Consider the following 23,737-nt stretch of genomic DNA (forward strand, 5'->3'; position numbering starts at 1 on the left):
GGACACCAAGGGAGGAGAGGGGCACATGGAGCTTGCTGGACGTGGCCAGCGTGTTTACACCAGCTGGAGGTGGTGCACCCCCAGCTTCCCTTCCCATGAAGGATGGCTGTTTGAGAGCTGACATGCCAAGGTCCCTGTGGCTGATGCAAGAAGCTTGCATGGACACTTCCCTCTCTCCCCCCTCACTCATGCATTTATTTTCTAACACTGAAACCCTGCTGGGGTTTGGCCTGGCCGGGCATGGCATGAGGGTGAGACTCACCCAGCTCCCTCCTGCCTGGCAGCTCTGGAGCCAGTTTGGCTCTCGGCCACTGCGGGCTCGTTCCCACTCACGTGGCAGCAGAGCAGTGTCCCAAAGGGACCGAGCTGGAATGCTGCACCCTGGCTGGGGGACAGCTGAGGGACACCACTGGCCTGCAGGTCCCCTGGCTGCAGCCACCTTCCTCACCCAGCTGTGATCCCCACACAAGGAGCTGCTCCTAGAGAGGGTGTAGGTGGGAGACTGGCTGGGAGCTGTGCAGCCCCCAAGTCATGCTCGTGAGGAGCCAGGGACCTCCCTGGCACATCAGGAACCAGGCACAGGAGCACACGATGTGGTTTGGGTTACCGCAGCTCAGGTTTTGAGGCAGCCAGGCCAGCAGACCTCCCTACTGGAGTTATATTTAAACCTCCTTTTGGAATTTTACTGGCCAAACTCTTGAATGATTTGGGATAACTGCTGGTGATCCCTGAGGCTGTGGCACAGGAGGGTACTCTCTGAGCCAAGAGGTTGGTTACCAGGGCACACAGAGAGCTGAGATGGTCTCAGTGGAGCATCCCTGACAGCCTGGGACTCTCTCCATGGATCCCTAAGCCCTGATGCTGTTGCCCTTCCAAATGTTGTGCTGAGCTCATGTTTGTTTCTCACTTTCTTCTCTCCTTCCAACAGTGAAATCAGCTTTTCATCCTTCTCCACGCATCAGCAGCTGGCAGCTACATCTTCAGTGCCTTGTCATGCTGACGGGTCTCCTGCAGGGATTGCATAGATGTGTCCCTGGGGCTGCAGGACATGCTGGGACTTCCAGATGAACCTTTCTGGGCAGAAGCAGAGTGGTGTGCTTGCTGTGATGAGGGAAGAGGCTGGGAGAGTCTTGCATTGAATAAAAAAGGCATCAAGTAAGGGCTGCTGTGAATGAGGCACGTTGTGCTAAATGGTATCAGCAATGCAAGTTGCCTTTTAAGTGTGTATAATTCGTGTGCACATACACACACGGTCTGCAGTCACTGTCTTGCTGCCTTCAAGAATTGAGGACAAATACCAGGAATATTAACGATGGTGATGAGCAAGCAACATTCTATCAGCTAGAGATCAATTAAATCTTTTAGCCTACTCAAACAAAGGTTTTGCTGGGTACAGGAGAGGTGGCCTCTCCCTCATCAATAGGTATAAATATCTAAACATGGGGTGCCAAGAAGGTGGAGCAGGGCTCTTCCCGGTGGTGTTGAGCAATAGGACACAGGCAACGGCAAAAACTGATGCAGAGGAAGTTCCACCTGAATATAAAGAACTTCTTTTCTGTGCACTGACCCACACCGGAACAGAGCGTAGAAAGGCTGCAGCGTCTCCCTCACTGGAGATATTCCAGAACCTCTGGATGCAATCCTGCCATGTGCTCTGGGACAACCGTGTTTACACAGGGAGGTGGGACCAGACCGCCCAACCTGACCGTCCCTGTGGTTCCGTGATTCCCCAGGACACGCACCGAGCCCCTTTCTGCACTTTCCAACCACGTTATCCCGTTATCCCCAGGCTCGAGTAGCCGAGAACATCCCTATCCCGCGGCTGCTGCCTGCCGCCGGCCGGGGAGACTCCGCCGAAGCTCCAGCGGCGCGTTGGTCCCCGGAGCCCCCGAGCGGGCAGCGGCAGCCCCGGCCCGAGCGCGGCCTCCGGCAGCCGGGAGCGAGGCCGCGCGGCCGGGGAAGGGGCCGGTGCCCTTTAAAGCCCCCCGCCCGCGCCCCCCCGGCCCAGCCGGGCGTTGCATCAGGCCCGTGCGCGCCGCCGGCCGCCCCGCGGGGGCGCGCCCCGCACCGCCCCTCCCCTCGCCGGCGGCGCGCACGGGCGGGCGGTGCGCGCCCCCGCGGCAGTCGCGTGGTCCCCGCGCGGCTCCATATTGCGGCGGCACCGGGGTCGGGGGGTTCCCGGCGGGGCTCGGGGGCGCGCAGATGGCGACGCAGGTGGAGGCGCTGCTGCCCGGCACGGCCCCGCTGCTGCCCGCCGAGGAGCGCGCCCTGGTGCTGAAGCCGCCGCAGGACGGCGGCCGGGAGAAGGGCGAGCCGCCCATGGGCCCCGACGGCGGGCCGGCGGCGCCGAGGCCGCCCAGCGCCAAGCAGCAGAAGGAGGAGAGCAACAACCAGGAGAAGGAGAGCCTGCTGAGGGCCGGCGGCGAGGCGGAGGACGGCGGCGAGGCGGGCGGCGCGGGGCGCAGGGAGTTCATCGAGGCCCCGCCGCCCAAGGTGAACCCCTGGACGAAGAACGCGCCGGCCGTGAACGGGCAGTCGCCTCCCGGTGGGTGCTCGGGGGTCGCCGGGAGCGGGGCGGGGGGGGAGGCCGGCTGCGCCGCCGACCGCGCCCCGGGCGGCCGCGCCATGCGGCACACGCGGCGTGGGGCCGCGCCCGCGGCCTGCGGGGCCGCGCCGGGCCGGGGGCCGCGCCGGGCGCGGGGGGAGCGGCGGCCGCGGCCACGAGGCGGGGAGGGCAGCGCGGCCCGGCCATGCGGCGGGGAGCGGAGGGCGGCGGGCGGGCGGGCCCGGCGGCGGACACGCGGCCCCCCCCCTCCTCCACCTCCCCTCCCGCTCCCGGCATTCCGCCGCAGCAGCGCCGGCAACGTGGTCGGTTCCCGGCGTGCGGCTCCCCCGGGAGCGCGGCCCCGCCGCCCCCGCGGGGGCCCTTCCCCGGGCCGCGGCCTGCGCTGCCCACGTGTGCGCGGCCGCGGCTCCCCCGCGCAGGCCGCGCCGCCTTTCTCTGCCGACTCATGGCGGCCGCGGGGCCGGGGGCCGCGGCCGGGCGCGCCTCTGCCCGCCGCGATCGCTGCCCCGGGTGAGGGCCACGGCCGGGGAACGGGGGTCCCCGAAAAGGGGAGCGGAGGGGCTGCGCTGTCCAAATCGCGCCCGTGACCCGCTGCTGTCGTCAGCAAAGGCTGAAACTGCAGAGCACCCATTTCCTCGCCTGTCGGGATGGGTGTTGCGCTCCCGTCGTACCTGCTTCAAGTGAATCGGGAGTAGGCGAAAACAACAGAAGTTTTCACTAAGCGTCTTGTTTGGGAAAGACTTAATCTTTTTCTACCTGTCTGTGTTAACGCTGAAATCACGCTGCCAGATGTGCCATCAGATTCCCGATTACTGTACGTGCCAGTGTTTTGTAAGAGCTGTTACTGCCTAGCATGATGATTCATCAGAGTTATTGATCTTTGGGAGATGGGCAGCTCTGCAATTTCCACCTAGAAAGCTGTCATCTTAATGAGAAGCATAGAGGACAAGTTAATCGTGCCAGGTCTGTGCTCGGATTGTTTGGTGGTTTGTCACTGTAGTCATGGACATAAGCAAAGCTTAAGGAAATCCAGGACAGTGTCGCTGTCTGCATTCGCCTCGTGCGTTATGACACTAAACTGGTCACATCGCTCCTTTGTGTGAAGGTTGCACTCTATTGTGATGCCGTCTGAGATAACGATCCCGAGAAATAAACCAAGAAATGCAAAACTGCAGGGTTGAATGTTCCTGTTTGAATCTCCTGCGTAAGGGGTGTCCAGATTAATTACCAGGCTCGTCAGTTGCAAAGGTGTGTGATTTGTCAGAATCAGCAGCCATGAGGCAGCTGCCCAACACAAGCAGGAGGCCCTTGCAACTCCTGGGATGATTTTTTGAAGGAGAGAGTGAGAGCGTGTCATTAGCGTGTCCACGCAGTTGTAGGGTAAGGGAGTAATGCTGCAACACTCAGAATTGTCCTTGGGCCCAGCACAGTTGTCTCTGTATTCCCAAAGGTGTTTAAAAAATGGAATTTGTTAGTGGTGGTGTCCGGGACGCTTGGCAGCAGCGACTGGTTCCAGCAGTGCCCCCAGTGCTGCTGCCTGGCTCTCCTCTCTTGGGCCATTGTTTCTTTTGCTGCCTGTTCATTAGCAGAAGAGAAAACGTGTAAAATAAACACGGCTGGTGAGCTCCCATGAGAGGCAGGCTGGCAGCTGACCTTGCCTGGCAGCCCTGCGCCCAGGCACCTTCTTGTAGAGTTTGCAGACTCATGTTGTATCTTCATTTGATTGGGTGGAGGATTTGTTTTGGCAGACACTTACCAAAAAAGATCTGGAGCGTGAATTTGTGTGGAAGAATCAGCTGGTGAGGTGAGTTGTCGTGTTGTAGTGACTTCCAGGAGGATCACCGAAGGAAAGTGACTCTTCTACGCTTGCAGTGGGACTGAGAGCTTCCGAACTCTGGAAAGTCGCTGCTGGAAGTCTTTGGTTTCTCAGCAGAGTTTACAGAGCCTTTGCTCATAATCCAGCAGTGTTCCCAGTGCGGTGCTTGTGTACTGGAGATACTAAATGTTTCCAGCCCTGATCCGCCAGAGGTAGCAAAGAGACCAGAGAGCATGGCGAAGACAGCTCTGTAAAGATAAAGGGATCCCTCTATGACTTGTTTTACAGGCTTTGAAAGCCCTATTTTTTTTTTTTAAATGGTTATATTAATTATAGACCCGTAGAGCAGATTTAATGGACAAGACCTTCTCCTGATGTGTCCACGCATTCTCCAATGGATTGCGTTGGGATTGGTGTTTATAAAAGGAAAAGCGTTGAGCTCAGGGAAAACAGAGCCACCTGCAAGATCTTGGTGAGTTTCTGCTGCAAGATCTTGGTGAGTTTCTGCTGCAAGATCTTGGTGAGTTTCTGCTGCAAGATCTTGGTGAGTTTCTGCTGCAAGATCTTGGTGAGTTTCTGCTGCAAGATCTTGGTGAGTTTCTGCTGCAAGATCTTGGTGAGTTTCTGTGTTGGAAGATGGATAGGGAAGAGCTTAGCAACTCCACCTCCAGGTGGTCAAAACAGAAGCTTGTTTTGCACTGTTTGACTTGCCATGGCTGGGCAAGTTGAGTGCATTGGGAGATTGAAGAACCAGGGTCGTTTTTTCATGGGTTAGAATTTACCTTTAAAAGCTCGTGTCTTGTTACCTGCTGCAGGATTTTTATGCTTGAAGTTGGCAGTGAAGCCTGTAATATAATAGGATGTTCAAGCAAGCGTTTCTGCTTTTTCAGGAAGGAGGGCTCTTGAAGTGAAGCCTCTCCTTGCTTCTTAACGTCCCAAAAGCATAATGGCTTGGCAGTAAGTGGGACAGCCATTAGGTCGAGTTAAACAGCAGTGATACTGCTGATGCTGTGAGTGGAGGCTGAGGTTCATCTGGAGTGGCACACCAGAAAATTTTTACAGTCTCTTTACAAGATGCACGTTGCCTTTTTATTCATGTGTGTTTCCATCAGGGTGCAAGGTGCAAAGAGGAGAGGGGGGATCCTTTGAGTCCTGAGATACACATGGCAAAGCTTGTACTTGACACTGCTGATTGCTTTGTGAGGGACGCTGCAGAGCTGTAATGATGCCTCATTTTTACTCTCTAATGATCTAGTAGCAAGGTCTGTGTGACCATGCCCTCGTTATTACATGTTCTCTTCTTATCATGTAAATAAATGCAGCCAGCAGCCTGACTGACATGATGGTAGTTTGTGTGTGTCTGCGGTAGTGAAGGAAGCGTTTTCTGGCAAAACCAGCTTTGCACTACTGGCTATAAACCAAATTCAAAGTGTTTTCTTCAATTCCTCTCTAGATGAGAAGTATGGCTTGCAGTTAAGACAGCTCGACCTTCTGGAACATGTTGTACTCCTCCACTGTGCCCTGCACCAGGGCTGGGGCTGGTGCTGATGCAAGCGTTGGTGTGGACAGGTGTTAACAGCACCCCGTTTTGAAAACCTGCTGGATGTATTTCAAGAAATGTTGCATCAAGGCACTTGGCACTTCTTTATTTTTAAAGCCATTTACTTCTTGGAAGTAAGAACATGCAGGTTTTAATGACCGGCACTGCAATCACTGAACTTTGCCTGTGCTAACTCTTTAAATTCTCCTTACAAGTTCCTGGCCAGGGAAAGTGGTGTATTTCTTAGTAGAGATGCAGGAGGTGCTTTGATTTCTTGAGCAGAGTTTCCTGCGTGCTGTTTGGCAAACGTGCTGGGTGGATAAGCAGTACTTTCTAGAAGGCACACCTTAGTTACTAGCAACAAGCACCAGGGGTGAGCTTACTATTGTTGAGAGTGCATGTTGCTTTATTCTGCCTGAGCCAAAGCTGACTTGGCTACCGGTGCTAAGGAGAAGGCAGGGGAAGGTTCATTAGCATCTCACCCCTTGCTGACTAACTCCCCATAGGGCTTTCCTTGAAATCAGCCTCCAGTGCAGGAGATAAGATGGATGGGAAGCTTGCTTTACCATTGGCATTTCTTCGCGTTCAGAGTAGACACACACATCTGCTTGCTCAGGTATCCAGCTTGGTAGTCCTGCACACACCTATTTCCAAAGTGTTGGGCAATTCTCGCTCTGTCGTGGCACGTAATTGTGGAGCCCTTCTGGCTGTTGCAACAGAGCTGCTATCGCAGCAGGAGGCCTCCCCCATCGCCCCAAGTTTCCTCTCCAAACTACTGTTTTTTTCCAATCCCACAACTCACAATCAAGTAACTTCCCATCTTGTTGGGGAGGATGAGGGTAACTGGAACTTGTTGCTCCAAAAAACCGTGAGGTTTAGTGTTTTCCCTCCCCCTGTACCTTTGCCCTTCAGCTTTGTGCTGGACCTTTGCCCTGTTCTGCACTGTTTGTTTCAGGAAGAGAAGGCTCGGGAATGCGGCGCAGCTCCTGGGAGCTGACTCACTGGCCCTGGTTGCTGGGCTTCAGTGCTTGCTTCTGCTGCAACCTCCAGTTCCAGATGGCAGGTCCAAGGCCTCGCTGAAGGATTGTCTCCAACCATCTCCTTAACCTCACAACTCTTATTTTAAACTTCATATTGCTCATGGTGCCACGGAGGTTTCCAGCAGGGCTGTATCGGTGATCGCTGGATTGGGCAGCAGAAGGACTTCATTTGCATGTGAGGACAAATCGAGTTCAGAAAGCAGGACAGGGAATGTGGGCACTGGGGCTGCAATGCTCTGCTCTCCCTTCCAAATTATGACACCAGATCTTTTTGCTGTGGTCAAACAGTGTGAAATTATCCTCAGGGCAGTGCCAAATGCAGACTTGGATAGGGTTAGGTTGCTTTTCACATACTCAAGACTGTAATAAATCACCAACACCATTTCTCTGGTTGTGCTTGTTTGGCAAAATAAGGAATGGGCATTCTAATAGAAAGCTGTGCTTGTTGTTTAGACCAGGCTGAACATTTTAACCCTTACAGGTTATTACAGGTCCAGTTATCCTTCGTCCATTTGGGCCTGGGGAGCTTTGTTCAATCCCAACCGCGATACACGTTTACATTATGGTCTTTAATATGTTACTTATCCTTTGGTCATCTTGGCATTGAAGCCTTTGCTGACTTCCTACCAAGGGCCTGAGTTTCCACATAGCCAAATCCCTGGCTTGTTGTGTACACAGGGAGCTTGGGGAAAGAGGTGATGCAACCTCAGTGATACCTGCTTAGCTCTCCCATGGTGATAGTGCTGTCTAGGTGGAGCTTTTTATGGCCAAGAAGTTGTCTCCTGGGGTTGGCTAAAGCTGGAGATGGATCTCTGGATCCACTCTGTGGTCTCTGGCATGGCCAGCTCTGCATTTGTTCCTTTTCTCACTTGAAACCAGGTTTTGGTTCCACTCGTTCTGCAGGTCCTGGTCCTTGTTAGTGAGGTCTGAATAGAGCTGGGAGACTTATCTCCTTGCATTGAAAATAAGTGGTTTATCTGAGTATCTTGAATCAAATGATGCAGCTGCAGGACTTGAGGTCAGAGGAGAGGGGAAAATAAGGGCTTCAAAGAAATTAGTGCAGTGCTGGGAGAACTTGGAGCTACTTGTGTATTTAGGTATTGCTAGCGGGTGACTAGAACAAATGGAAACTGAATTTGGCCTTGAATAAATCAATTACCAGACTTCTTCTCGGGGAAAGTTTTGGGTCAGGGTCAGTCTCGATTGCTTGGCAAACAGAGAAGTGGGTGTGCACATGAATGTCCCACAGCTGTGGAGCAAAACCTGGCACGAGGCGTTTGGTGGAAATAGGTTTGCTGATAGCAATTCTAACGCTGTGCAAGATAAACTTTTGTTTTTAGGAAAGGTTGTGGAAACTGTGGTCAAGTGTCAACATGTTTCTAAAGGGAGGCTCATCCTGTAATTGGAGGTTCCCAGAAGATCATCTTAACTGAACTTTGCTCTGTCGGAGCATGCATTTGTGCTGCAGTTTGGGGGGCTTCGTGGGTGGATTGCCTTTCCTGAGCAAACTGGTGTGTGGTGTATTTTGGCTCTGCTGGTTTCACTGTTGCACCAGGCTGATGGTGCTGGTTGAGCTGCTGGATCCATCCTTAGCAAGTCATCCAGCCCAACTTTGGTGTGACACCCGCTGTGGGTATTGCCAGGATCAAGAGCTCTTCCTGCAGCATTGAAGCTGCGTCTGCTGGGGGACGTTCTGCTGAGACATGCAAGAAGAGGGAGGAAGGGCTGGCAACTAATACCTGCTTCATCAGAGTTACCTTCACTGTCCTTCTGGAGCAAAGCTGACTTAGGAGCAGAAGCTTCCCTTGACACTTTTATGTGTCAGGGTTGTATGGGAACACACAGCAGGGTTCAGTGCTTTACAGTGGTTGTGATTTTATTTTTATTTTGTGGGTTTGAGTCACCCTGTTCCTTTGTGTGGTGACAAGCTGTAAGGTTTGGTAGAGTTCTCTGCTGCAGTCTGAGGGTGTGTTGGAGGTGACCGTGGTGGCCCTGGCTGGGTTGGGTGCTTTGTCACAACCGGCCATGTAGAAACCTATATTTGCTTTAGAAATGGTCAGCGGGAGTGGTTGTTGGTGTGACTGAGGTCTTGATGCCACTCAGTGTGATTCTGATGACACTCAGAGGTGACACAAATGCCCTTTGTTCTTTTGGTCTAGAAAATGTTACTCTGGTTCCTCCGGAATGCGTAACACTTGCGGTGTGCCGGTGGGCACAGCCTGCCCTGCCCTGTGCTCCTGGGGACGCGCATTTGCTTCCTGCTGGACACCCCTTGAAGTGGCTGGGAGCAGGTCTGCAACCTGCTGCTCTGGCAGGAGCTTCTCTGCACTCCCAACTCGCTCCCCAAAGCAGCCCTGGCTGCTGATGGTACCCAGGAGAGGCGTCCAACGAGGAAGACGCTGGAAGAGAAGCATCTCTGGTGCTCCTCAGTGTCACTCGTTTGATCTCTTGGTGACTCTGGCAGCCGAGGGGCAACTGGGAGAAACGGAGGCTCAGCTGGGTTTTGTGACCTGCCGTGTCCTTGACACACGAGGCAGGGTTAAAGCACGGCTGGGAAGCCGGACGGGGGCGGAAATGTGCTGCGCTGTCCTTCCTGCGGACCGAGGTGGGACACGGGCACTGCTCCGCTCTCCCGGCCCAGGTACGGGGCACAGCCCGGGGGTGGTGGGCTGGGAGGCAGTGGAGCCTGGCCCGGGCACACTGCTGAGCACGTTTTTCCAGCCGAGCAGCGGCGTGTGCCGGGCTCCTGCAGAGTGACTGTGCAGTCTGCAGGGCACGGCTGTGCCGGGGGAGCCGCGGGCAGACACCGGGGGCTCTTCCCCTTCTCCTGTCCCGGGAGTCATTTGACTTCTTGGACTCGCTGCAGTGTGAGTGCAACAGGGGGTTTGCAGGGCTGGATAAGGTAGCTTTTAAGGAGCCTGAAAAAAAAAACCCCAAAAAAAACAACTGAAGAGGTGAGGTGTTTTTGTTGTTGTTTTTTTTGTGTTTTTTTTTTTTTTTTTTTTTTGTTTTTTGTGTTTTTTGTGTTTTTTTTTTTTTTTTTTTTTTTTTGTTTTTTTTTTTTTTTTTTTTTTGTTTTTTTGTTTTTTTTTTTCCTGGCTAAATATGTAGGGAAACAAGTATGAAATTGGAAAAACCACAAAAATGAGGGAAGGGTAGAGTTTTGTTGATGGGAAAGTAAGAGAAAAGGTGTGTGGGGAGATTGGTGTTTTACCTGCCTGGTAACTCAGAGGTGGGTATGCTGCTAAATATTGAGCACTGTCTTTAAAGCAGATTATTTGAGATATATTCAGCCTCCACACTAAATCACACAGCCTTTTTTATTTTGTTTTTCTTAAAGACTGCTTTAGAAAGCTTCTGGTCAGTGATATGAATGAGTGATTATTTTACAAGTCTTAGCTACCAAACTATCTGGTTTGCACATTTGCAGATGATGAAGCTAGTGACGGAATAAATAGTGAGAGCTCACAGTTAATAAGCAACACTCAAATGTGTGATAAGCCAGCATTCACTTAAACTACAGGAAATTAATTTCTTCAGATTCTCCAAGGTCACATCTTCCTTTTTTTTTTTTTTTTTATTATATGTTGCAAAAGAAGCAGCTGAGTTTATTCCTGCAACACCTTTAGGGTTCTTTGCAATTTTTATGCCTTGCCTGTAACTGGGAAGGTTACACTTCCAAGTAGTCAGAAAGTCTGTGTCAGCTCTCCTGACCTCACAGAATGAGCCTATTGAAAATAAAGACAGCCACAATAACAAATGCTCTTGGCCTCATTCAGCCCAAAAAGAGACACCTAAAGGAGTGGCTGAAGCACTTTACCGTAGCTGTGTTATCTCCAGGTGGGCTCATGTTGGCAGGTCAGCTGCAAGGCTGTGCAGGGGGGAAAGCAGAGGGAAAAACACAATGAAGAATTAAGTGTAAGGAGTGACACCAGTATGTGTGATGCTGAGAAATGATGTGTCTGTAGCAGCAGATAGTGAAATGTGGAGAAACACATCCCCAAAATGCAGTCGGGAGGTTTTTACTGTGACAGACACAGAAGTGATGGGATATTTGTGCACGAGGTTCCACCCAGCGAGACAGAAGGACGAATCACGGAGGTGTCTCCACCATGTGCTCGGATGACAAAGCATGAGACTTCACTGTCTGTAATCGTATTGAATTTCACTTCCCAACTCCCAGCTCAACCTTGAGAGCTCGGGGGAATACTGACTGTGATCTCATGCATCTTCTGAGTGTTCGGAAATTCTCTGCCACTGTAGAGGGTCTTGCACTGAGCTGAACAAAAAGGGGACTTTTCCTTGGCTTCCCAATCTCAGGTGAGCTTTCCAAGCTCACTGTTGCTGGGTTTTTTGGTTTTTGTGGATGTTTGGTGTGGTTTTTTTTTGTTTTGTTGGGGTTTTTTTTGTAACTGTGGAATGGTGAATGTGACATTTGCATACTCTACAGGGATGAATCTGCTGTAAATGAGCCATGGTTTTAAATTTTAAAATAAAACCTGTAAAGACAATTGTGAAGATGACTTGGAGGAGACTTGGCAGATTACAGTGAGATAACCCTCTTAGCTTCAATTGGAGGTGAAATCTGAGTTGATGTAATTATCAGCAGAGAGTGGAACCAAGCAAGGATGGACTTTGGAGGGTGATTGGAATGGTTGTGTTTGATTAAAACCAAGCAGATAGCCTGGGCCAGAGGGAGGGAACACCTCAGACTGTGAGTCTGATGATTTGTAATTCAGTTAAGAGATTTAATTACGTTGTCTTCACTGTGCTGCCTTGTGTATCCTACAGCCTCCTGCTCAGCCCTCTGCCTCCAGCCCAGAATTGGAGAGGGCCTTGCAATTTTCAGTTTCTGGGATTTTCATAGGGACTTATGGCATCCTTGTCTGATGTTATGGGGCTTTACCAGTAGGTGCATTTGAGGGGGTGGAGTGGGATCCTCTTTCATGGAGACACTGGGTTTCTGGGTACGTTAATGGATTCTCCTTTGTAGGGAGATGCATCTGTCCTGCCTGCTGGTTGCTAAGCTGTTCTTGGGCAAAGCTTCTTTGGAGTTTGGGTCTGCCCTTGATGTGCAACAGAAAAGTGTGTTGCAGCTCTGAGTTTGACCCTGTTAGGGGAAACACCATCTTGTATCAGTTTCTACAGTGTGGGATCCAGCTGGCTTCCAGGCCGCACCAGAATGGCTCCTGTATTTCAGCAAGATGCTTTGAGACATGTATTTTGCTTGATTGTGCCAGGATTTTAGTGTCTGTTCAATATCCAGTGGCTTAAAGGGCAGTTTGGGGAGGGTGACTGGTCATTTGGATCAGACTCACATAGGGTTGTTCTCCTGGAAGGTCTAAGGCCTCCAGTGGTATCACTCCAGGCTTACTGGTGATGAAAGGATGTGGGGCAAAGAGCTGGGCCACCAGCTGCTCCATGGCAAGAGTAATCCAGCACCTTTAACTTGCCTTGGACTTTCTCTGAAGCCTCTTGTTGGGTTCATGATCAGGAATGTTGGGACTTATACTCTGGAGCAGCAACATTTTGCTGCTTCTCCATTTTGGAGATGAGGGGAAGGGGTTAATGGGAGAGAACACCCAGTGTTTGTTCTCTCTAGTGCAAGCACTGATAAGTGGATGGGAGAAACAACAGCCTGTGACCTTCCAGTTATTCCTTGTGTGCCTGTGCATATGTGAGTGTTGGATTTGCAGGACTGTCTGTTTGGAGAGCTCTCATTCTTCTGGTCAGGTTCTGCAGAACCCCATTGGCATCTCTGGTTCTTGGAGGAGAGACCTGGACCCTCTTTCTTCCATGTGGATTTCTGAAAGGTGTTTTTGCTGGGCACTGTGCTGGTCCTGCTGGTGACTGTGTGTTCAGCTGGTGTCACAGCCCTGCTGGGTCTGCACTGCTCCCCTTTGGTCTGGAGGAAGCTGACCATCAGCATTGAGGTACTCATTTAGTGTGTGGTGTGGATTAGTTAGGGAGTTATCTCTGGTGACGCTCTGATTTTGGAGTAGGTGATTTTTTTTTTTCCCAGGGTTGTTCCTCTTGAAACTCTGTGATGCTGGAAGTCTTCAGTACTTCTGAAACACATGAAAATAGCAGGGGCACCACAGCTGAACTTCAGCTGATACACAGCTGTTTATACGCTGAAAACCTATTTCAAGCATTTGCTTCCATGTGGTTTGTGGGAAATTGATGTCAGAGCTCACACTGGCTGCAGCTCTTGAGCCAGTGTAGGTGATGGAAGTGTCTGAGAATGAATCTAACCTTTCCTCTGGACAGGGAACATAAAACCCTTTAGCAGGTACTGGTGGACTGGATACCCTTGCAGAGGAACTGATTTGGGATCAAGTCTTCCGTAGCTTTTTTTTTTTTTGTTTGTTTGTTTCTCTTGCACAGGCCTTAGCTGTGTCTTGGGACCTAGCCAGCATCATGTTAGGATTGATCCATCTGTCTCATGCTTCAGCTTCTTTTTGAGGGGGTAAATACCCTATAGTAACTTGAGAGGCATGGGAGGTGTTTGTGTAGACCTGGCAGCTGGAGAGGGCTGGAAGGATCTGGGTGAGTGAGAGCTGGACCCTCCCCAGTCCTGCTCAGCAGGTAACAAAGGAAGGGAACAGGAAGCAAACAAGATCCCGGGAGGGATATAATTGGCCATGCTAATCTTCGGGTTTAGGGTTTCTTGCTTTGCTACTTTTCCCTAGCAGATCTCAGCCTCTTCTCTGCTGAGTGTTACTTAGAGTGTCTGGGGAACCTGTGCAGGCACTGCCTTGGCCTCAGAGGGGGGAGCCAGATTTGAACTGTTCCATAGGGCCAGAGAAGAGATTCAGGCAGCTCTGGTCTCTTTGCAGTGCATGCTGGACTGTGTAATTTGGACCTTTTCCCTGCCTGGATGTCCCTACTGGGCAGCAGGTCGGGTTACGAAGAGAGATACCAATCGATCCTGCCATCGGCCAGCACTTCCCTCCCCAGCGCCTCTCCTGGGCAGCCAGTGCAGCTTTCGAGCCCTTGTGCTCGAGGTCTGCTCACGTCCCTGCTGCCGAGTCCCCATGTGACCTTGGAGAGGTCATATTTTTTTTTTTTTTTTTTTTGCTGACGTTCCAGTCTTTTGTCTGCAAAACGTGGAGGATGATTTGGTTACAACTTCACGGGTCAAAAGCCAGAACAAATCAGCTGGTGTCTTCCTGTGGCAGCGTGGATGAGCCCCGTGTCCCAGTGGGAGCAGCCGAGGAGCTGCCCATCGTCCCTGTGCTTGTACCTGTGCGTGCACAGCCCTCGGCCAGCACGCTGCTGTGGTGGGACCACTCAGTGCGCTATGGCAGCTGCCATGAAGCACTCTTGAGGTCCTTTCTCCCCGCTGGGAGAGCAGGAGGGCAGTGGGAGGTGGGGGACCAGCAGGGAGCTGGTTCCTGCTGGCACTGGGCCCCTCGGCAGTTATGGCTGCAGGTTGCTGTAATAACGAGTCAGCGTTTCTCTTGCGTCAGGGATAATGAGCTGCTCTTCAACCGCTGCCTCCCGCGCCCTGCCAGGAGGAAGCAGTGTCTGTATCTGTGCTGGAGAAGGGGCTGGTGGAGGTCCCTTCCCAGCTGTAGCTCCTGAGCTGGGAGAAGACAGGCTTTTTCTGCGGGTGTCTGGATTCAGCACTGTGAGAGTGGTTGGTGCGTGTTTCTTCAGGGAGCAGCAGAGGGGAGATGGGGGCTCATAAATGGGGTGACTTTTTTGGACCTGTCCCAGATACCTGAATAGCAGCAGTAGCCAGATAGCCCCTGGGGAAGAGGGTATGTGTGTGGATGCATCAGCTTTTCTCTTTAAATGCCCCATTTTAGCATACAGTCTTCTCCTTTGTGTAAAAATACCGTCAGGCAAAAATTGAAATTGAGATCCACCCCCAGCACCACCTAAAATAAGGATGACTGCCCTCAATTTAGTTATGTCTCCTGGGCTCTGTGTGCAGCAACTCTGGGTATTAGTGCCCAGAGCAAGCACCTCTGTACCATATCTACACCTTCACATGATGGTCCTGGAAGGGATGCTCCGTGCTTGTCCCAGCATCCTTCCAGCTGCCATCCACACCTCTGACCTCCTCCTCCTCACTCCATCCTCCACCCTGCTTTACTAATAAGCAGGAAGATTCACAGAATGTGTTTTTTGTTGAGATGTTGTAGGCTGCATGGATTCTGTACGAGGCTGAGGAGAATGGTCAGGGTCTTGAGAAATACCTGGCTCTGCAGAGACTGGTGCTGTAGTGAAGAGATCACTGTTTCCCGTGGTGACTATGGTGCCTTTGTTCAGACACCAAGTCTGGTTTTGGGTGCACGATGAGAAACAAAAGTATCTGCATGCAAGAATGAGAAGGAAATGTGAGACTGTAGGGTCCAAATTCCATGGGTCTGCTCATTTGCATTGCGATACTGTTATTTCTTGCTCCTTCCCCCTGTGCTGCCTGGAGGGCAGGCTGGGCATGGCTGGGAGGGTGTTATGATGTCTGATGTAGGAACTGCCTGCTGCTGAGCAGGTGGCTGATGGGATGATGGAGAGCTGCTGTGAAGCATTGTCCTGTAGCTTCTGGACAGTGCTGGGAGACCTGGCATCAGGGTGCCTTGGGAGGTAGCAGGTGTGTGTGGTGGGAGGAATTGGTGGGCTGGTTTGCTGGCTTCACCTTTCCGTGTTGGGACTTTGAGCAGAAACCCATCTCTGTGCCTTGGTCCTTTGTATTTGAGTTTTAGGCTTGGGAGAGCTGGGAAGGGAGCTGACCTGGACAGGCAGCCTCCGTCCTGCAGTGTATGAGGTGGGCTCCTTGGAGAGCAGCTCAGAGCTTTACCTGCTGGTCACATTTCTGACTGCTTCCCTTCCATGGCTTTCTTGGGAAAAGAAAGCTCTGCCTGATTTAGACTTCTCTTGGGCACCTGAGGTGCTGCCCTTAATTGGCAGGCTAATTTTTAATTTAAATCTCTTGTGCTTGCGGGGGAAAAAGGTGTCCCAAAGGGTCGTTGTGCCTGCCAGTCCCTGACCAGCCCTGCCTCAGATGTGTCCTCCCAGCAGCCCCGTTTTTCAAGGCAAGTCCTGCAAACTGATTGCTTTGTGCTTGTTCTCAGCTCTGGGGAAAGCTGCCTGCAAGCCCAGTGCTCTCAGTCTCAACTCAGATGAGTTGGACAAGGTCAGCCTCTCCCAGACAAGGGGCTGAGCACTGGATGCAGGTGTCTTTCCTTGACAGGAGTTGCCCTGGCAAGCCTCTTGAGGTGAATGTGAGCCCTATCTGCCCTTGGCTGTCAGGAATGGTCCTTGCTTTCTCTACTGACCTCAGCCACTGAGTAGTCACTGCTTTTCTAATAAATATAGTGGCAAAGCTGCTTAGATCTGTGGCTGAGCTCAGGAGGAGCCAGGAGTGCCTTGCTACACATTTGGAACAGGACAGGGCAGTGGAGAATACAACAGTGAGCTGAGAGGAGACCTTGAGGGAATGTGAGTTTGGAGTTCCAGTGGTGACACATCTGATAGAAGATGTTGCTGAGGGGTCACCTGCAGCTGCTGCCTGATTTGGTGACATTTGTGGTGTCCAGAGCCTGGACCTGTTGTGAGTAGCTGGTTCTGCTGTGTTTGATGAAGAGTTGGTGGGACAGCCTTGCAGGAATGCAGACTGGAGAACTGCACCCCTCAGGGGAAGTGCATTTCTCAGCAGGCGAAACATTTGCCAAAGCCTGGCTTTGCTAAATTCCTGGCTGGCACAAAGGAATTTATTTTATCAACCATTGTGGTGGTGTTATTTATTTTGGGTTTTTGTAACATCTGGTACAGCTGATCCGAACAGGTGGGATAGCAGTGTAACCACCTTGTTCCTTTGCAGAGAAGCTTAAGTAGGGAAATAAATTGTATCTTGTTTGAGATCTTAAAGGTCTTTTCTAACCTTAACGATTTTGATTCTGTGAAGTACAGGGTATTTCAGCCTGCTGATGTAGAAGCCTGAACTCCTTAGTGACCGTACAAGATGTTTAAATGCATTTGGGACATGGGCTGGTGGAGGATTGCAGTAGAACATACAGCTTGCAAAGGATCCCGATTAGTGTTTGGAGACTGTTCTGGATGTGCTGGGCTGTCTTTAATAGCATGCCTTCAAATGGCCATAGACCATAACTGTGTAATAATGGTAGAGAGAATCTTGATTTAACTTCTGAGTATTTTTGCTCCTCTCGGTCCTTCCTGTTCCTATATGGGGTGAAAGCATCCCTGCCTGAGAATGCCTGGAACATGGTGCAAGTCAAAGGAAGAGAAACAGAATTTTTTTTGTCAGAGGGGTGTTTTTGCATGAGCCGAGCCCAGGCCAGAGAGCATTGCCCTGCCTGACGAGTAGTCCTTGCTGCAGCTCTTGTGACTTTCCAGCTGAATGTGTGTTTTGGGTAGCTGATAAGCAGGAGCCAGGGGCCTGCCCCTGTCCCAGGAGGACCTTGCCTTACTGGCAGCCTTCCTTCCCCCTCCTCTTCCAAGATCCTTGAAGAAAACATAATGTATTTCTCTCTGGAAAGTCCTGTTTTCGTATATTCTGGGGGGAGTCTTTATCAACAGGGGTTTTCCACACAGAGTGTCCTGTGTGCTCCTTAAATGAAAAGTCTGGTCCTTACAACTACTGAAGTAAACATCTTCTCAGGAATACATAAAGCCCCCCAAGAGAAGGGCCTGTTCCTCTAACTGGAAAGAGCCTGGGGAGGCTGAATAATCTGTTTTGGGGTGTGAACCCCCCAGACTCCATCTCTCCTGTGCAGTGGCCTTTGCCTGCTGACAGAAACTCCTGAGCTGGGAAAGGGAGGGAAGGGTCTGATGGGTGATGTGCCAAGGCCCTGGATGTCCATTTGATGATGGGTGTGTGTGTCTGGGGTAGGTGCTGTGTTAGAGCCAGGCACAGCTGCTCATGTCCCTCGTGGCTGCAAAACCAAGGACAACCAGAAGAACACTCACTTGGCTTTTGCTTTGGCTTCCACCTGTGCTCCCTGTTAGATGTTGTCTGTAGATTTCCATGGGATATTGCTGCTCAGGGGCAGTGTGGGGTGCCACCAAGTAGCTCGTTGTGTGAATCTTTGTACATCACAACAACCTTTTTTATTGCACACTCCTGTCTGTTAGAAGCCAGTACAGGAGGTTATTTATGAGAGCAACGTGTTCGGGTAAACACAGACTCCTTCAAAATCTTTCTCAAAACAAATGGTTGAATTGAGGTGGGTTCCAAGCTGGATTGATGTTTAACTTGAGATACTAAGAAAATACTTCCTCTGTTTAGCTAAAGCAAACAAATTGAGAGAAGAGACCTTTTAAATATGATTTGCACTCCAGATGCAACCAATACTGATTTTTTTTTTTTTTCTTTTACAGATATATTTCCGACTGACGGCCAGTCTGGTATGTATTAAATAAAAATGGAGCTCTTCAAACCTCCTTCCCCCTTCATTTCACCTCTCTTCCTTCAGAGTCAGTGCTAACCAAACTTAAAAGACTGGTGCATGCAATGTATAGTCTGGAATATGCAGTGGACATTAAGGTAAAAAAACCCAAAACCACAAACAAAACCCCAAAATACCCCACCCAAAAACCAAAGCAGAAAAACTTCCGAAACAAACCTCTAATATATGGTCATTCCTGTATAGCAGTGACATCGTTTATGCTTTCATGTAGTGATGACTAAGCAGCTGGAAGGTTCTTTCCTCCCGTACATTGTAGCATAGCAAATTTGGATGTCCGGGGTGAAGGAGTTTGGGAACTTGTAGGTCTTGGTCATCACACATAATTGAAAACACTGACGTGTCAAGATGCAAATGTAACTCAGATTGTTGTTGTTTATATGTTACCTGTATACAGATGGATGTGGCTATGAACCTGAGGATACATATTTTAATTTGCAATACTTTGGGAAGACACAGACTTCCCTGTGGCTTGTAGTCTGTGTGTTGCTGTTGAGTATTGCTGTTAAGGACAACCAAAGTACTCACTGTTGCCATCAGTGCAAAGAAAAAACTTCCTGGCCCCAGTGGTTGTGCAAGCTTGCTGGGAGAAGGAGGTTCCTCCAAATGGAGGTTTCAGATCAGGAAAGGAATGTAGTTTTCAGAAGCAGATATTGATGATCTCAATTCCTGCCTTTCCCAAATTGTCAGAAGCTCCAGCCAGGCTGAAGGAAACGTTTGTGTTTTTACCAGTGACACTGAGATCAGTCAGCTGTTTCAGAACTGTAGTGCCACATGGAGATGTGCCATAGCAAAGGCACTGGGAATGGAAGTCAGTGCCTCATTTGTCCTTGTGTCACCTCAGGCATGTCACTGTGTCCACCTCTGATGTCCATCTTTGGCTTTGATTGGGATCCCATTTCACCAGTTCATGGATAGCCTGAGGATAAATCACTGTTGGTGGAGGAGGCATTGGAAGTATGGAATCAGCTCTGGTGTCTTAAAGCTGATTTCAGTAAAAATAACTCACTGGTTTAGAGTGGTCTAGTGTGTAACACTGGAGTCACTGTAACTCAACTTGCTGAACTGCACAGAGGGATGGAAGTTGTGGATTTGTTTCCAGAGCTCTTGCCAGCTAAGAAGGCCATGTTGTCCAACTAAATGCACTGGATTAAGGCTTTGATACCACATTTGTAAGTCCCTTAAGATTTTTTTGCTTTCTTAACATGTAATAGTGAAATATTAGGGTTTTGAAGAGCAAAGATATATTCCCATCTGTTGAGTTTGTAGGAGGCTTTTTTCCACCTTGCTGAAGATCTGTCGTCTTTGGGTATTTGGTTTTGTCTGCCTGCGCTGTGAATTCAGAGATGTCCTTTGCTTGGCACTACTCCATCCTCTGTTCTCCAGCTGGTTGGGGACCTTGCACAGCTGCCTCCAGGGTGGGGCATGAGTGTGTGTCTGTGGCAGATGATAGTGCTTCAGAAAGTGTTTGTTACATGTCAGCAGTGTTGCAGAAAACATTGCCTACAGAGCTTGTGGCTTTTTTGACAATTCTGTGTGTTTTTTAGGAGATAAGTTAAAGCTTAAACAGGATTCCTCTAAATGGTAGCTGCACAGACACTGTCCAGTCTTTCTTACACCTTTCTCCAGAAAAGCCTTAAAAGCTGGTGCCATGCTTTTTCTTCCCATGCACTAAGCTTATCTGGAAGCTGTGGTATCTCAAAACACAGTGAAGTGTGAAGGCAGCAGGCAAAGGCAGAGTGGCACTGCTCCTGCCACCAGAGCTGTTGTGCACTCCTGAGGCTGTTGGGTTTGACTCCCTCACCTCCTTTTCATTGCTGAGGTTATTGAATGAGTTAATTTACTCTGGTCACCAGAACTCCCATACATGTGTCAGGAGTCTATTTTTTAAGCTTTATCTTGTGAAGTCAGGTGGGTCTGTACGGCTGGTTCCCCTCTGAGTGAGAAGTCTGTTGGTCTTCTCCCAAGGACATGGTTAGCAGAGCAACGGAAGATGCTGAGGCACAGTATCAGGGTTGGGAATTGCATAGGTGGGGTGCCTGAGCCAAAATTCAGCCATTTTGTAGGCACGGTAGCTGCAGTGTGCCCCAGAGCATGTTCCTGCTTGTTAGCATACATATGCCAGCAGTGGCCTGCCCTCAGCCTGGATCCTCAGCCTGGATCATCCCTGTGTCACGTGCGAGCGCTGTGGAGGTGGAAGCGCAGCACTGTTTGCGTCCCAGATCCCTAATAGTGTTTGCAAATAGAGCAGTTGTTGGAGAGAGGCCTCACTTTCCTTCTGTCTGGCACAGCAGTGCCTCAGTCCTCCCCTCTCCTGCATCCCAGCACCAGCACTCGGCAGCTGTAGGGTGCTTTTCTGAGCAAGCCGTTTCAAACGGTGTGATCTGGAGTTCAGATAGAAAGCTGAGAGGTTTAAACACCCTTGAGAAACGCAAGTTTGGGCTTGGTGGGCAGAGGGCCATACTCTCACATTCCCACTTCTGCTGAGGAGGAATGGGAGGTCACATTTGCAGCTGGGTGTCTGTGAACGACTTCACTATGAGCAAACTCTTCTGCCGGGCAGCCGATGCTGTTCAGCTCCCAGGACTTGCTGCTGTGTGAAATGTGCTGCCTGCTCTGGAAGGGAATACTTCTGCACTTCAAGTGGATCTCCTGCTAGCTTAGTGTGCTGAGCCTGTGCCCTCCTGGCCTCCTACATGCTGCAGCCAGCCCTCCTCTTCTCCATGGTGGAGGATCCCAGCCTTTTTAGTCTCACCTCTCGAGGAGCTGCCTCTGGGTGGTTTAATTGCTTTTCTTTGAGCAGCTGTAACAGCCGTGTGCCCTTGTTGAATTCCAGAGACCAGATCTGACTGCAGGGTGCAGTTGTGGATGCACTGGTGTTCAACAGAGCAGCAAGTGATGTTCTGTCTTGGTTTCACCACTCCTGATGACTTTTTTTCATCTGCTGCACCCTGACCTGATCATTTTGTACAACTGTCAGCAGTGGCTGAGATATCTTTCTTGAGTTTATAAATGCCTCTTTGAATTAAATTCTGTGAAGTTTTCCATAAAGAGATGAGGGTGATGCTACCACTGCAAGGAAGTGGTTTTTAATCCTTTAGAAATAAAAGGAGGGGAGATGGATCTTTAAATTAGGAAACTGCTATGTTGCACTCTTTTGTAATTGAGTATTCTTGACTCCTTTGGGAAGACTTAGTCTGATTAGGGTGTTGTGCTCTTTTATGCTCTGTATTGACATGGGAGGCACTCACCTGCAACACTGGAATTAGCTTTATTAGAGAGAGTGGTTTATGTAGCAGGATTCATGGGATTGTGAACCCAGGAAGGAAGTTGCTGTATCAGAGTTATTTAGAAAAAACCTGGAATGTCACTGCATCTCACTTAAAGTGGGGGGCATAAGTGAGGGTGGTTTATCTTCTGCTTGAAAAAGCTTGCCCTGAAATCAGCTCAGCTGAGGTGCTGTGATCCTGAAGTAGCACATAAAGAAGCCCTTCCATTTGCCCTCAAAGATCACGGGGATATTTGAGTGCCTTGTTATGGTTTTAATGCTCTGGATTCACCAACAGGAGGAAGCCCCAAAACCTGTGCTCAGTTTAAGCCAGGTGGTTATGAGACTGTAAGATTTCTTCAGCACATTTTATGGAGACACCTTGCTTACTGGGAGACCTAGGTATGACCTCCCTAAATTCCTGGGAAAGTTTGCTGCACCTTCTCCTACCACCAAATTACTCTTAGTTTCCCCTGCCCCAGGAGATGGACCTGCATTTCTGCACAGTGGTGGCTTTGTCTTCCTTGACCTCACAAGCTGAGCTGTTGCTCAGTCTCTTCTTGTTCTGTGCAGTCAGGGAGGCATGTTTGCAGCTGTGCAGACTGGGGGCAAGGTTAAGTGGTCACTTAGCAAGTGGCCACTGCTCAGGGGACACTCTGGTCCTGTAGGGATGCCTCTGCAAAAGTAGCCAGGAGAGTCCAGGAATCACAGCAGGAGGAACTTGGATTGATGTTATTTGAATTACATCACAGTCTCCTTTCTTCTCCATTCTGTTCTTTGAGATGACAGGTTTTCCAGAGGCATATTTTGTGCAGGGTTTGCACTTTTGCCTTGTATGACCCCTCTCCCCTTTCCACTGGCACAGTAGGAGCTGCACAGTCTCCTCCTAGATGGTGTGAACGCTTGGAGCTGGAGGGTCTCTCTGCAGGCGCTTGGCTCTCGAATCCTGTCTCTTCGTTGTTAAATATTTACAGTGAGATTTACCAGATGCTTCCAGGAAGGGTTTTGTCAGCTTCCAAGTCCCCAGATGCAGCTGCAGAAGAGGCTGACGGCCATTAAAGGGATGGTGTCAGCACGGGTTCGGCGGCGGTGCAGTGACCTCCTCTCACTCGCGCTGAGGCTGCTGCGCTGTCTCGTCAGCCACAGCGGGATCCAGGCAGAGAGCACCCTTCTGCTGATGTCAAGAGATTAATGATGTCTGCTCCTCCTTTTTGTTGTTCTTCTGCAGAAGGAGGGGGTGATGCTCTAGGATTTTGTCGTTGCATCTTTTTTTCTAGGGCCATCTCCACAGCAGTGGTGTTGCCTTGGCTCCCATTCAGTTCTCAAGCACGCCTGTGTCTGTCTTGGTCACCCAGCCGCCCTGAAAAAAGAGGGGTAGACTGATCCAGGGGGTCAAACTCCTGTCACCAGCCCTGGGCATCACCAGCCCTGGCATGGAGAAGCCTGCTAGCAGCTGGAGCGTTTCTGCTGAATGCATCTCTTATGCTGGTCACACTGGTCAGGTTCCCAGTGTGCCTCCTGCTTTCAAGATAAGGTCCAGGACCTTGGGCTAGGCCCCTGTTTGTTGCTCTTGGTGCTTATCAGCTTTTGCTGCTGACAAGGTGACCTGCTGCAGAGCACTGAGGATGGGGAGGGAGGGTCCCCCCAGGCCGGGCTGTGTGCTGGTCTGGCCCCTCCACCCAGGATAGCCTAGACATGCACACAGGGCTTGCTCCTGTGCCAGCTGTCCTTGTTTCAAATACTCCAGCTCCTGCTGGATGAGGATCCTCCCGGGTGCCCTGGAGGTGGGATCTGGGAAGGTGGCAGGTCGGCTGCTCTGGGGGGGTCGGGGAGGAGCAGGCTGGCTAGGTCATCCTTTTCCCGACTAAATATAGTTGCCCGTGCTTTCATAAGGTCGGGATTTTTGCATCACGTGACTGTCTTAGCCCTCCCAGCCGGCAGTCAGAGTAGGAGATCGAGTGTCTGAATGGGTAATAATTAACTGTTAACTAGCTTTTCATTAGAGCCTGGCAGAACGGTGCAGCAGCAGGGAGCAGAGGAAACTGTTCCCGATCCCTCCTGGAGGGTGGACT

At 50.6% G+C, this 23,737-nt stretch overlaps 1 protein-coding gene across 2 annotated transcripts in view; it reads left to right on the plus strand.

Moving 5' to 3' along the window:
- Positions 1-2,106: 2,106 nt before the first annotated feature.
- Positions 2,107-23,737, plus strand: part of LARP1 (La ribonucleoprotein 1, translational regulator) — a 45,260-nt gene continuing 23,629 nt past the window's right edge. For both annotated transcript variants that reach the window (XM_066329218.1, XM_066329219.1), the window contains exons 1-2: positions 2,107-2,545; positions 18,312-18,338. In XM_066329218.1, coding sequence (XP_066185315.1) covers positions 2,203-2,545; positions 18,312-18,338 — 370 coding nt within the window. In that variant the 5' untranslated portion in view covers positions 2,107-2,202. The remainder of the gene's footprint in view (positions 2,546-18,311; positions 18,339-23,737) is intronic.

This window comes from Sylvia atricapilla, chromosome 14, assembly GCF_009819655.1.
Source record: "Sylvia atricapilla isolate bSylAtr1 chromosome 14, bSylAtr1.pri, whole genome shotgun sequence".
NCBI classification, from domain to species: domain Eukaryota; kingdom Metazoa; phylum Chordata; class Aves; order Passeriformes; family Sylviidae; genus Sylvia; species Sylvia atricapilla.